This window comes from Desmodus rotundus, chromosome 1 (assembly GCF_022682495.2).
Source record: "Desmodus rotundus isolate HL8 chromosome 1, HLdesRot8A.1, whole genome shotgun sequence".
NCBI lineage: Eukaryota > Metazoa > Chordata > Mammalia > Chiroptera > Phyllostomidae > Desmodus > Desmodus rotundus.
Window position 1 is genome coordinate 138,135,372 of NC_071387.1, and position 13,483 is coordinate 138,148,854.

At 38.0% G+C, this 13,483-nt stretch overlaps 1 protein-coding gene across 19 annotated transcripts in view; it reads left to right on the plus strand.

Moving 5' to 3' along the window:
• Positions 1–13,483, plus strand: part of PAM (peptidylglycine alpha-amidating monooxygenase) — a 283,208-nt gene that overhangs the window by 110,579 nt on the left and 159,146 nt on the right. For 16 of the 19 annotated variants that reach the window (XM_053911113.2, XM_053911152.2, XM_053911154.2 and 13 more), the window contains 2 exons: positions 11,410–11,872; positions 12,875–12,995. In XM_053911113.2, the coding sequence (XP_053767088.1) occupies positions 11,784–11,872; positions 12,875–12,995 (210 nt within the window). In that variant the 5' untranslated portion in view covers positions 11,410–11,783. Of the gene's footprint in view, positions 1–754; positions 899–11,409; positions 11,873–12,874; positions 12,996–13,483 lie in introns of all 19 variants that reach the window. The other 3 variants (XM_053911114.2, XM_053911143.2, XM_053911135.2) reach the window with 2 other exon arrangements.

Here is a 13,483-nt window from a genome sequence, read left to right on the forward strand (position 1 = left end):
TGAGGGCTTAAAGCTTAAGGAAGTGGTCACACAAGGGAGAAGGAAGCAGGTGAGTCTGGGTGCTGGAAGAGGCCAGTTTGAATTAAAAGGAAAGAAAGGAGAAAAGTTCATGTTAAAGAAATGAAGTTTCTATGCTGTCATAGTAAAGCTGAACATGAAACCCTAACAAGAACTTATGTCTCTATGGCGCTTTCCTGATTTCAGAATTGTCTCAGATTATTGTGTTTCTCAGAGTAGTCCTTCGGTAGTACGATGACCATAATCCTGTATTTATACAGGGAGAAGGCAAAACTCAGAAATGTGAAGTGAACTCCCTAAATGGGGACTTAGAACCATGACTTCTGGTTTCAAGTGCCGGTCTGCACTCTCTCTTTTACAGCAGAGTTTCCACCTGTTGGCTCAGAATCCGCCGGAGGAGGGAGATTTGATGTGGAGCCTGAGTCACTCGCAAGAAGCCAGCGTTGTGTGATGTGAAGCATGTCTTACACTTATGTGAACTATTGATTTTAGTTATATGTGGAATAAAATACAGATTTTTAAAGTGTTACTGTATCAATAATCATTTATTTATCCTTTACATATTTTCTTAATAAACAAATGACAGATGTATAGCCTTTGTCAAGTGTAAGCTGGAGGTTAATAGCTTCTACCTTTAAAATCATCCAATGTCAATGTCAAGCAAGCTTCTTTTCCTTATTTTTCTTTCTCTCCCTCCTCCCCTCCACTGACCTGAGGACTTTCTTCTTGCTTTCAGAGAGAGAGAGGAAGGGAGAGAGAGAAACATCAAAGCTAGATAGAAAAGCACCAATTGGTTGCCTCCCATTTGCACCCAGACCAGGGATCTAATCTGCAAATCAGGTGTGTGCTCTGACTGGGAATTGAACCCTCAACCTTTCAGGTACAGAATGATGCTCCAACCAACTGAGCCACTCCAGCCAGGGCTCAAGCCAGTTTCTTAACCTCTTTGGTGTCTCTATTTCTCAATTGTAAAATGGAGATGATATTACTGCTTATAGGATGTTGTGAAAATTAAATGAATACATGAAAAGTATTTAAAATTGCTTCCTGGCATATAGCAAATACTCAGTAGTTGTTATATATTATTTTCATTATTAGTAGTGTCAGTATTATAGTATACAAGTCCATTAAATGTTGTGATTTTACAAAGCAATGTTCATACTTCAAAGTGTGAATCAGTTCTTCATATTATATTGCCTGTGGGCCTCTTTATTTTGGTTAAAATTGGCAAAAACAATTGGGTTATTTCACATTTTTCTGTGACTTGAAAACTCAACTTTTAGTTATAACTCAAAGTTAGGGCATATAGCTGCAAAAATGGAGAGATAATGCAAATAAGGTCAATTCAGTGTTCTTGGTCCTCACTTCCCTGGAGTGATGCCCCTGGGACTGAGCCTCCTGTGTTCTCTCCAGCCTGGGGGACTGTGGGTCTCATCCTTTTTTTGACCTCTCACTTTCAGTTCCAGAGTGTAGAGCAAATCACTACAGGAATGCTTGTAAAGAAGATTTAAAATTGGGGAAGAGCAAACCAGTCTGTAAGCACCTTGTTAAGATAAACCACTTATTCCTAAACTCAAGACAAAAAGAAATAGTTTAATAGTAATGAAATAAACTCACTACCTGTCTGTGCAGCCGTATCAAAGAGTTCCAGCAAACATGAGAATGCTTTGATCTTCTTCAGCCAGAAGAAAATTATGAAGCTCTTCATTGACAGTTCATGGGGAGTTTGGGGACACTGATCAAAGAAAACTATTATTACTATAGACTACAAATTAAAATATCTGAATATAAACTACTTCAGCACATTGTACTTCTTTCAGGGGTAAATTGCATATTTAAAAATTCAAATGGTCTTTTTATGATTAAGTTAAATTTTATTATATCTTCTGTACTCTAATATAAAAGACATTGAAATGTTTTTAAGCAACTTTGTTCCCTTTGCTAATGGCTTTGGCATTATATGGCTGAGCTGGAATGAGGGGACAATGTGTAGTGTGTATTTTATGGGATCCCTCTAGGTTACTGTAAACTCAATTGAGCAGAATTATATAAATTAAAGACTGCTTTGACATTCTTTCATGATCTTAAAGAAAAATTCCCATAAGTTCTTCAATTATGTAATAGTAATAGTGTTGTGTGATTATAGATTCCACTTTAACTACTATAATTATACAGCAGAGAGATTTAAAGAAAGGATAAAAAAACTTTTATAATAGAAAGGGGTTTGTTTGTGGGCATTTTATTGTAATAATTTGAACATTAGAAATGGGAAACATGAATGTCACTTGAAAATATGCTTCTGCTATGGGAGGAAATCCTTCTCTGTGAGTAGCACAAGAGAAAAATAAGTTCAGTGTTATTTTTGAGTGAAAATGTAGACATTTCCTGTAAACTTTTTACTTATCAGGAAGGAGGACCCTTACTTTTGTTAATTTCGTGTTCTGGATCTGAGCCAGGTGTCCTGTGTAGTTGATAGCTCCTGACTCTGGAGTCATTAGGAGGCATTTAACAAAATATGTATTAAAATGCTTCAGGAATAACTGTGCCTAAGGATGTGGAATCGTAAACAGGAAAAAAATTCCTGCAGAAGAGGACAGCTCATTAAAAAATGTGCTGATTAACTGCAAGACAGACAGAAGGAAAGGCAGGCCCCCACCTTTAGACCACAACCATCTAAGCCCGGCGCCTGGCACTAAGTTGCACTTAAATGCAGCACATTCCCACCCTGGATTCTACACTAACTTCCTCCTAAAAGTAGAAAAAAGTAACAATGCAAAGATCCACAAAGGAAGCACTGCAAAGGTAGTGCAAAAGATTTTTCAATGCCTAAATCAGTGGGTCACTTCATGATTCAGACTTACTGATAAAAACCCACGCATTTGAAAGTTAGCCAGGTCTTGGATATTAGTTTCAAACTAATTTCTCTAAAACTTCACTGTAAAGGAGGAACAGAACTTCTTAATTTTTGAAGAGGCAGGACAAGGTCGATGGCCTACACGCCCCCCTCCCCACACACACTCAACAAGAATTGTTAAAGGGGAAAAGAAAGCCATAGCTGCAGAAGTGCTTCGTGCTCTTCTTCTGAAACTAACGTCTATGTGACCTTCTTAGCTTATAAATAAACACGGTGCGTGGGACAAACGAGTAGCATATAGAGGAGCCATTCCCCTCTCTGATGTTGTCAGTAATGGCTAATGACCTTCCAGGGCAGTGCACTAGCCTCCTGAGGACTTCCCAGTGCGGTCTTTAGAGCCAAAAGATTTGTGCTGACTGGAACACAGGGATCTATTCTGTCTTATACTAAAATATGCCAGCACTGAATTTAGATACATGTGTTATGCAGCAACATTTGTATTAGTCAAAGTTGAGAGACTTAATTAAGAATAATGGTTTTTTCCCCATGGAAGTATTTACAGGACTGAGTGCTTTGATGACTAATGGACATATTTAAAGGGCATCTGCTACTTACCGACCGTAGAAAAGAAAGGAAGGAAGGAAGGAAGGAAGGAAGGAAGGAAGGAAGGAAGGAAGGAAGGAAGGAAGGAAGGAAGGAAGGAAGGAAGGAAAGAAAGAGAGAAATTTGTTCCTGTTGGCAAATCTGTCTCTTTTTTTGGTAGTAGAATCATATGCTAAATGTTACCTCTGAGATTTTTTAAACATGTATATTCTAATAGGTACCTAGACAATTTTGACTTGCAAGGAAAAGATACTTCAAATTGGCAACATGTTAGAAGATGAGTCTAAACTAATGCTTTTCAACAAGTATGCCACAAGAATTTTTAAAACATGCAATACCTAACTAGTCAGGGTACAATGACAATGGCCAACACAACAATAGCTGTCCAGTGTAATGAATCAAAATTATAGCTATTTTTTTTTGTCAGATTGGCAAAAAAATATCATTTGATTTTTGGTGCGCCGCAGAATTTTAGTAATTAGTTTGTGTGCCATGAGATGAAAAAGGTTGAAAATTGCTGATCTAAACAAATCCATGTGCAGAAAATGCTGGTCAATTTGGTGTGCCTTGCTAATGAAGATGAACGGAGCCTTAACAGAAAAGAAAAAAGGAAAAGCAAAGAAGCAGCAACTTAGTAGTATATCTAAGGGTGGCAAGCCATATGCTACATAAAGCGTGAAGTTTACCTTCTCACATAAAGAAGGGCATACCTCTGGGATCACAACACAAAGGATTTTAAGATACAGCTACTAATGTTAATGAGAAAAGATGGCCAAGTATATAAAAACAAAAACAAATGAACAGACTGACAACCGCACCTCAGTACTGAGTGGCTGTTCAAATAACTACTCTGGGTTTCAGGACCTGGGAGCAAGTAGGGAGTGGTGGGGACTGTGGCGCTCTGCAGACTGCTGGCCCTGTCTCTAAAGGAAAGCACTTGGTTCAGCTGACTGTTGTCATGTGAAAATGTGGGTGCCGTGAGGCCAGATATTACAACTCTTCAAGAGACACTGGACATCTGGGTTTTATGTGAAATCTTTATTTTGAAATGTTTGCTCAGACTTCAAATTCAGGGGAGGAATTGGGAACAATTCTGGCAAGCCCATCCAAACCTACTTTTTGAGCAGACTTAGACCCTTGTTATAGATCTTTAATTTATTCTTTCTGAGATACGTAAATGTGTAATGTTGGTAAGGTTGTAGAGGAAATGTTAATGCTTCCTAACATGTGAATTAAAAAAAAAAAAAACCCAGACAGTTACATTCATGGCTGAATAGTTAAGGGGTTTAACTGTGGCGTCAGATCGCCTGTATTTATATCCTGGTTATGTACTCTGGGAAAGTCACCAAGTCTCTCTGTGTCCATTTTCCACTTCAGTAAATTGGGAATGACGATGGCACAAATGTCATACAGGTTAGTCAAGATTCCAATCAGCAAATCTGTACATAGTACTTGATTGTAATTGATTGACGAACATTGTCAACTATTATTTTACAGTAAAAACATAGTCAGAGGATTTGCCTTTTGTTGTACAATACTGGAAGAAAATATCCATTGTCAGTGTAGTAAGTCTGTTCTATGTTGGAGAATATGTGTTAAGAGGAAAGATTCTGGAGTCTGAAAGCCAGTATTTGAATCCTTTCTTTACTGCAATATACCCAGAGGAAGTTACCTGATTTTTCTAAACCATAAGCCCTTCCTCTTTAAAATGGGGAAAATAACCTTTACTTCAAAGTCATAAGAACTCAGTGAGATAATATGCATAAACCCAATGCCTGGCATCTAGTCAATACATGTTACTTGCTGTAATGATTTTTTCACCCCCCCACCCCGTTCTTTAGAAGTTCCATATTTGCAAACCCTCTCTAAGGAGATTTATGTCTCATTACATGTATTTGAAGGGAATTACATCACATTTGACTTACAAATTAAGCTTCCTCTTAATGAACAATGTTATAACAGTGATACTCAACCAGGGTGACTTTCCCTTCCAGAAGACATTTGGCAATGTCTGGAGACACGTTTGGTTGTCACAGCTGACGGGAGAGCAACTGGAATCTAGTGAGCAGAGTCCAGAGGTCCTGCTCAATGCCTGTAGCACACAGGACAGTCCCCTAAGCAAAGAGTTATTCAGTCCCAGATGTTGCTGGTGCTCAGCTTGAAAATACCCTTCATTACAGCTGCTCAACTACCATATAATTTAGTGTGTCAATTTCTTGCCAAGCGAAAAAGGGGAGCTATTTATTTTTTCAAAACATCACCTAACTCAGACATTAACACATAAACTGAAATCTGTAGAATCACATGCAATAAAATATTTTTAAATGTACACACATATATTGTATATATGCAAAATCCTATTTTCTTCTGGTTTTAGAAATAATATAAGCTCATGGAAGTTAAAAGACTGCAAAAGCATGTAAATAGAAAGTGAAAGTTCCCCTTTTTCTGCAACAGTCCCCATAGAAAACCATTGGAAATATAATTAGGTTATAGTGCTTCAGTTTTTTAAATATATATGTATATTGTTCTCTAATTTCATTTTTTAAATTAATGCCTTTCTTTTCTCTTTCTAAACAGTTCAGTCCTAAAGCTGCTATGTAGGGGGGAGCGAGGCAGGTCTTTAGGAACAGTGACCTGGCCTAGGCTAAGGAGGGCGTCAGGTGGCCCAGAATGGGGTGCCACAGCCCAGACAAGGTACACAGGGCATCCACATGTGGGGCAGCCCAGGGCAGGGTGTCAGCCAAGGCCAACTGGGATGAAGAGCAGGACAGAAAGACCTACTGTGTGGTGTTTTGAGGCCGGATGGGAGGGAAGTCAGAAAGCAAGCAAGTGCTCAAAGGATGATGGGACATGTGAAAAGGAACAAGAGTTAGCTAAAAGGAACCACAACTGAGACCATTTGAATATCAAAGTAAGTAATGTAGACAAAGTTAGTAACAGATTAAAACAGTTTGAATAAAATAAGAAACTATTAGTCCATTAGGATGTAATAAGTAAGTGAATAAAATGAAAGTTTGATGAGGAGTATTTAGGATGTCAAAAAAAAAAAAACCCTCTCCACCAAAATATATTAATTAGGAAGGGAAAAATGGTAAGTTCACAGTGGAAATGCCTGACATACACTACCTTAATCAAATGATCAAAGTCACATCATCAGTAAAGAGACAAGTCACATGGTGTGTCACCTACTAAGTTGCTATGGTAGTCAGCTTTCAAGGAGACGATCTTCAGGTCCTAGTATTCATGCGCTTGGTAATCTTTGTCCACATTGCGAGGGGTTGACCTGGGTAACCAATACGATATTACAGAAATTATGGTATGTGATTTCTGATATTAGTCCTGAAGAACATTGCGCACTCTTCAGGGAGCCAGCTGCCGTATTGTAAGGATGCTCAATCAGTCCTACAGAGCATGCCACGTAGTGAGGAGATTTGTTCTGCCGATAGCCCCCACTAACTTGCCAGCCATGTGAGTGAATCACCTTGCAAGCAAATCCTTTAGCCCCAGTCAAGCCTTCAGATGATTATAGCCCTCACCAACATCTTGATCGCACCCTCATTAGACCTCCCCGCTACACGGCTTCTTTTTTTAATGCACATGAACTATGCAAAATAATTATTTATTATTTTCAACTACTAAGTTTTCATGGGTAATTTAATATGCAGGAATGGACACTAACACAGATGCGGTGAGAACACAGCATCACTTCTGTGATATTCCTACTAGAGACGCACAGCCTGAATCTAGTCCTGATGTAGCATAAAACAAACATTAACTAAAAGGCATTCTGGAAAATAACTGACCTGCAGTCTTCAATAGAGTCAAGTCACAACTGTGAAAGACAGACTGAGAAACTGCCCTGGAGCGAAGGACACTAGAGATATGACAACTTTACATGCAGTGTTTGATTCTGAACTGGGTTCTTTTGATATAAGAGATATTACTGGGATGATTGGCAAAGTTTGGAGACTGAGGATGAGATGATAGTAATGTGTCAATGTGAGTATCTTTGATGAATTGTGGTGATGTAGTGGGATGTACTTTAGAAAACATCCACTAAGGTATTCAGAGGTGATGACGCGTCATCGGGTCTGCGAATTGCTCTTGGATAATTAAAGAAAAAAGTTCTTTGTGCTGTTCTTGCATCATTTCTGTAAGTTTGAGATTATTGAAACATTTTTAAAAGTTTGCAAAAAATATAGAATATGACCTTGCCTATAAAAGTAGACCAACCTAGTCCTTTTTTAAAGGGATGTATAGTATTCAAGTTCTGTATCAAAAAAAAAAATCTTTTACCAATTTTTATTGATGGGCATTTAAATTGATTCCAGTTCTTTTTTATTATAAACATACAGTTCTTTGCTATTCTACACATTGTTAGTAAATATCCTTATCAGCATGTTTTGTGCCTTTGTTCAATTTTTGCCCAAGAATAAATCCCTGGAGTCAAATTGCTATGTGAATGGATGTGCTCCCTTTAATCAGTTTAATCATAAGTCATTGTAGGAAACCACATAAAACCTCCTTAAAATAAAATTACATTTATCATTTGGTAGTTATTTTCATTTGTTTTTCCCCCCACTGGAAATTAAGCTTTATAAGAGTGGAGACTTCATCTGTCTCGATTATTACTATTAAGATAGTCCGAGGCACTCAATAGTTATTTACTGCAACAACATTAATAGCATACATTTATTATATGTCTAGAACTCTTCTAAGAACACAAATTTATTTATTCCTTGTAACAACCCTATGAGGTAGGTAGTAGGATTATTTCCATTTTGCAGAGGATGAAACTGAGTCAAACAAAGGCTAGACACTTGCTCATTTTTATAAGGCAAGGAAATTGGGGAACCAGGAGTCCAGGTAGTTTTTCTTCAGTTTACAGGCTGTTAGGTACTATGCTACCCTAGTTCTCTCTTGTTGAGTAAATAAAGCAATGAATGAATAATCAATATATTTATTCGGTTCTATGACCACTTACAAATTTCAACTTTTTTTTTCTTTTTTTAAATGAAAATCAAAAGGAATGGACTGCTCACTTTGTAAAAACCAAATTAGTTGTGTGGTTCACTTGTACCAGGCTGGACTAAGCTATGTAATAGTACTGCTCCTGGAATTAATATTCAGACAGGTATAAACTATAAATTATTCTCACTAAGAATTTATGGATGTGTAAACAGAATATTTGCTTTGTATTACAAATAAAATAGTAAATCTGGACCTACAGCTGGAGTCTAGGAGGCAGAACTTGTATTTTATTTGGTTTATTTTTTTAAACACATCTCCTGCTCCCCACCTGGAGTCCTACGCCCCTGCCCTCTTCTGTACTCGGAGCGCCTGTGTCTGGCTCCCGCAGTGGGAATCCAGCCACCCTCCAAGCTCCCCTCAGTAGTCACCTCTTCCATTGAAGAGTGTTTTACCTTTTTGTTCTTAATTTATTCTTCTTTTTTATTCTCTCATATGGACTTTATTAAACATTTTACCATAGATTTCCATAAGTCATGTAAAAACATAGTCTTGTTCTATTTTTGTCAAATTATTTTAAGATCCCCTAAAGAAATACATATGCAAGGCTCAAGACCAAATCTACCTTTCTGTTCTTTCTTACCCTCCTCTAGAATGTTGAAATGATCTTTCCTACCTCGGAGCTTCCTGAGCCCTTTTTAAAGTACTCTTTTTATACTACCTGGTAAGCACGCCTTAAATTCATTGGGTCAAGTCCTCACCTCTCACAGGAGGCTGCACTGTATTTTAGTTTTATTCGTTTTATAAAACACCAACATATTACAATATTTTCTGCAGAATATGGAATTAAGTATATGTTTTAATGAGGGAATAAGTTATCTCAGAGAAACATGAGAGTTTTTAAAATCCTAAATCAGAGGACAACTAAAATTTTTTAATATTATATATTCCATATTATCAGGAATTGTAAAATAACAAATGAAATGGTTAGACATGACTTTTTTCATCTGATAGTTTGTATTTTGTCTCTAGTTTACAAGGCATCAAGAACCAAGAAACATAATTAGCTTTCACTACTGTTAGACCTCCTGCTTTGTTTATCGCTGCAAATACCAGCTTGGCCTCCACCTACAACTTCAGTTCCCTTTTCTTTTAGTGGGTGGTTTAGGCACATCAAAGGTAATAAAATCAATCAAAGAGATAAGTGGATTTTTTTTTTCAAAGGCTAGTACTTAGGGATGTGTTCCTATTAAAGAATTTTAATACTAAATTTGTTTTCAAGTGTTTATATAATACCAAATCTCCTGGCCAAATGGCAGAAGGACTGACCTTGAATCCTGTTCTGCATAAAATAATAAAATACTATTCTTTCTCCACATACATCTATTTTTAAAAAGACCATCAGGGAATGTTAAGTATTGTCATTAGATAGGATCGATTATACTTGGTTGCTGGTAAAGGCAATAGCATAACCTTCAGGCCAATTGTGTCTGTTCCTGGCTAGTTCTTTCTCTTACCCAGGGACTGGGACAAAGCTGAAGGCTTTTTGTTGCTGAAAGCTCAAACAGCAAGTCAAAGAGAAAGTTCAAACAGATACCATGTCTTTTAAAAATGTCACTGCTTATGTACATTAGCTGGGGTCCTTGGGTGCTGGTGAGCGCCAAGCATCTTTGGGTTGGTTAGATAGTCTAGCATGTTTTATGTATGTTGGTGGTCTTCTAGAAAGCTTTGACCATGATGTCCTCACATTTAATTGTAATTTGTGCTTTTTTGTTTTTTTTTTATTTGTTTTGTTTGTTTTTAGATTAGCTTCACTATCTTCTGATTTCCAGAAGATAATTTGGAACATTTCTGTAAGATGTTGCCGATTTTTTGTTTTTTACTGTTATTCATCTGGCTATTGGATTTGAGGTTTCCTTATGTTTATAAATTAAGATTAAACTTTAAGAAATCTTTTTTTGGAGGTATTTTTATATCGTGAAAGATTGGAAAATAATGCCTTCTGACTACAATGGACAAACTTGACATGTAGTCTGAAATATGTTCAGGACAACAATAACGTCAAAACATGCATATTTTAAAATGTAGCCTAGCTGAGTCTCTTCATAAAATGCTGAGATGTTGCACTAGTTCTGCAGGGCCTCTCTTTTATATTAATGTTAAGTTCTTGATCATACCCTTTGTAGATGAATTCATTTAGGGGCCAGCTGAGATTCTCCCTGCTGTTTCTAAATGCATTGCATTGTAAATTAACAAACTTTATTCAGGAAAGAATATGTTTTGGAAAGCATACATTATAAGTAAGTCATTATTACTTTGTGTATTAGCTGCAGAATTTTTAAATAGGCATTTCCATTTCATATATCATAACTGTAGATTTTGGGCTGGTTTTGAAATAATCCTGAGAACTTCAGCAATCGCTTCGGTGGTGATCATTCCTGGCAGGGGGTATTCTTTCTCCTTAGATGTGTAGCTTTGTGATGCATATACATAAAACATGCCTTTGTTCTCGAAATCTTTTCTCTATCTGATTAGTGTTGTATCCAGTGATTTGTCTCTGCCTCTCTTAGGCTTTTTCCCCTTTTCTTTTGCCCTTAGCTTGTCATTTCTGCGAGTAAGTTCGTTTACATTCAACAGAGGTATTAAGTGCATTTTTGATGATAGAAGGGAGTAATACAGTAAGTAAGGAGAAGAGTGGGGTGGATGAGAGGGAAAGGAGGGAAGAAAGGTAGAAAAAGGAGAGGCTGGGTGTGGGGAGAAAGAATGAGCAAAACAGGGGCTATGGAGGTTGGTGAAATCTTGGGGGCTGGTAGGGGGGCAGGGAGATGAACAGACCAGCATTTTCCCCAGGCTTGGGCTCAAGCTTGTGAAACTACGACAGTATTAAAGAACCTCAGCTGGGATTTGCTGAGGACAAATGCTGTAACGTGTTAGTCATCCATTATCTGCTTCTATTTTTGCAGGTTCTGAATGATGACTGACGCGGGTTTGTGTGATATCCTTCACAGTCCCTGTCATTCCCGAGTGATAAGGAACCTGCAAGCCTAGCCCCAGCACCAGGGGGAAAAAAAAAAAAAAAAAAGGCAGCTCTGGAAGCAGGAAAGCTTCCGCTCGCGGACCGGACAAAAGTACCGCCTTCCCAGGGATTTCCGCGTGAGACCGGGGATAAAGACGCCTCGTCCTGTCGCTCTCGCAGGCAGCTGCCTGTGGCCGCCGCAGGGCGCCCGCCGCGCCCGGGCCATGAAGTAGCGGCCGCTGGCCGCGCAGCTGCCCGAGCTCCGGCCGAAGCCCGCCCGCCTGCCCGGTCCTCTCCCGGCGGGGCCGGGGCGGCGTGGACATGGCTGGCGTCCGCAGCCTGCTCCTTCTCCTCCTTGTTTTTAATAGCAGCTGTTCGGGTTTCAGAAGCCCGCTTTCTGTCTTTAAGAGGTGAGTGTGTGTGTGTGTGTGTGTGTGTGTGTGTGTGTGTGTTCGAACAGGCGGAACGTTGTTTGCGCGGATGCTGTGCATGCTGTTGATAACTGAAATCACTTTTACGGACGAGAGTGTCGGGGAAAGAAGCAGACAAGGCTGCTGTACTTTGGTGAACCGACTTGGAATTTGAGCTCAGTAACTTCTTGTGAAGTCCCCCTTGCAGAAACAGCCCGCTGCGGTGCAGCCAAGCTGCACTTGGCTTTCAAAACTTCAATTAGAAGTTGGGATTGCCTATACAAATCGCTCCCTGTTGGGGAGGTATTTCAGAAACTACGTATCGTCCTTTAGACTCAAATGCCTTCTTGTTTTGTAATAGCTGGAAGAATAAAATATCAGCATAGCTAAGTGGTGGGGAGAAGCAGATCATGGGCTGTAATAGCTCACGAGAAAACATTGAGCTGTATACACAGTCCTCATAATTACCATATTAAATATTTATGCACTTGTACATTTGTAATTCACCTCGCAGACTTCTCCATCCCTCCCCCCCCAATTCAACTCTGCCTTCTAGCATTATTATTGTTGGGTTTTGTTTCTGACTAGTAATACTGGGCACTCATAAAATAGTTACAACAATTTTACTGGGTTATAGTTAATATTTTTTCCCATTAGAAAACTGTCAGTCCTGCGATAATTTCTAATTTATTAATCCTGTACTTTTGTTAACTAGAAAAAATAAATATTTTGACAAGTTATTATTGAATTGAGTTTTAAATGTAAGCTGCTTGTTTTGATTATATTTAGTTTACAAGTTGGGCATATATTGCTCCGGGACTACAAAGTGCAATTCTGAGAATGTTTTAGAATATTATGTAATTATCACATCTTTTCATCACGTCCTAATCAATAATCTTTCATTTTACATTCATAGAATTCCTTTATATTTTCTTTCTCAAGTTAAGCATCCATTATGTTCTAGGATATTGAAATTGTCTGGTTTTTTTTTTTTTTTTTAAGGTTTAAAGAAACTACCAGATCATTTTCCAATGAATGTCTTGGTCCCACTCGACCAGTAACTCCTATTGATTCATCCGATTTTGCATTGGATATTCGAATGCCTGGGGTTACCCCAAAGCAGGTGAGAGGAATTCTGCATGTTATTACTCACTTGTTTATGTACAGTTTATAATTAAAGCAAAGAAACTGTATTTATAGCAGCAGTAACTTCTTTAAAAATAGGCACTCGTTTTCAAGACTCCTCAGGGCTAGAATAATTGAATATTATAAAGGGAAGTAAATCTTTCAAGGTAAATCTTCCAGTTAAATTTCTTTTTAAAAAATTTACTTATATTGTTATTTGAAATAGGACCTTGAAAACTTATGTTTTGAAATTCTTGATGGAGTAATAGCCTCTGTATTGGAACATGCAAGTATGTATTAAATCATGAAAAATTATTCTAATAAAAGGAAATGATATTGAGCAGCTACATCTAAGAGACCACTTTGTTTAAGTACCCTTTTACTGCAGACACAAGCTAAGAAATAAAACCATGTGTTTACTGCCAAGAATTTGAAAAACAATGTTTCACACTTTTAAAAGTTAAAAGTACTGTTCGTACAGGTGGT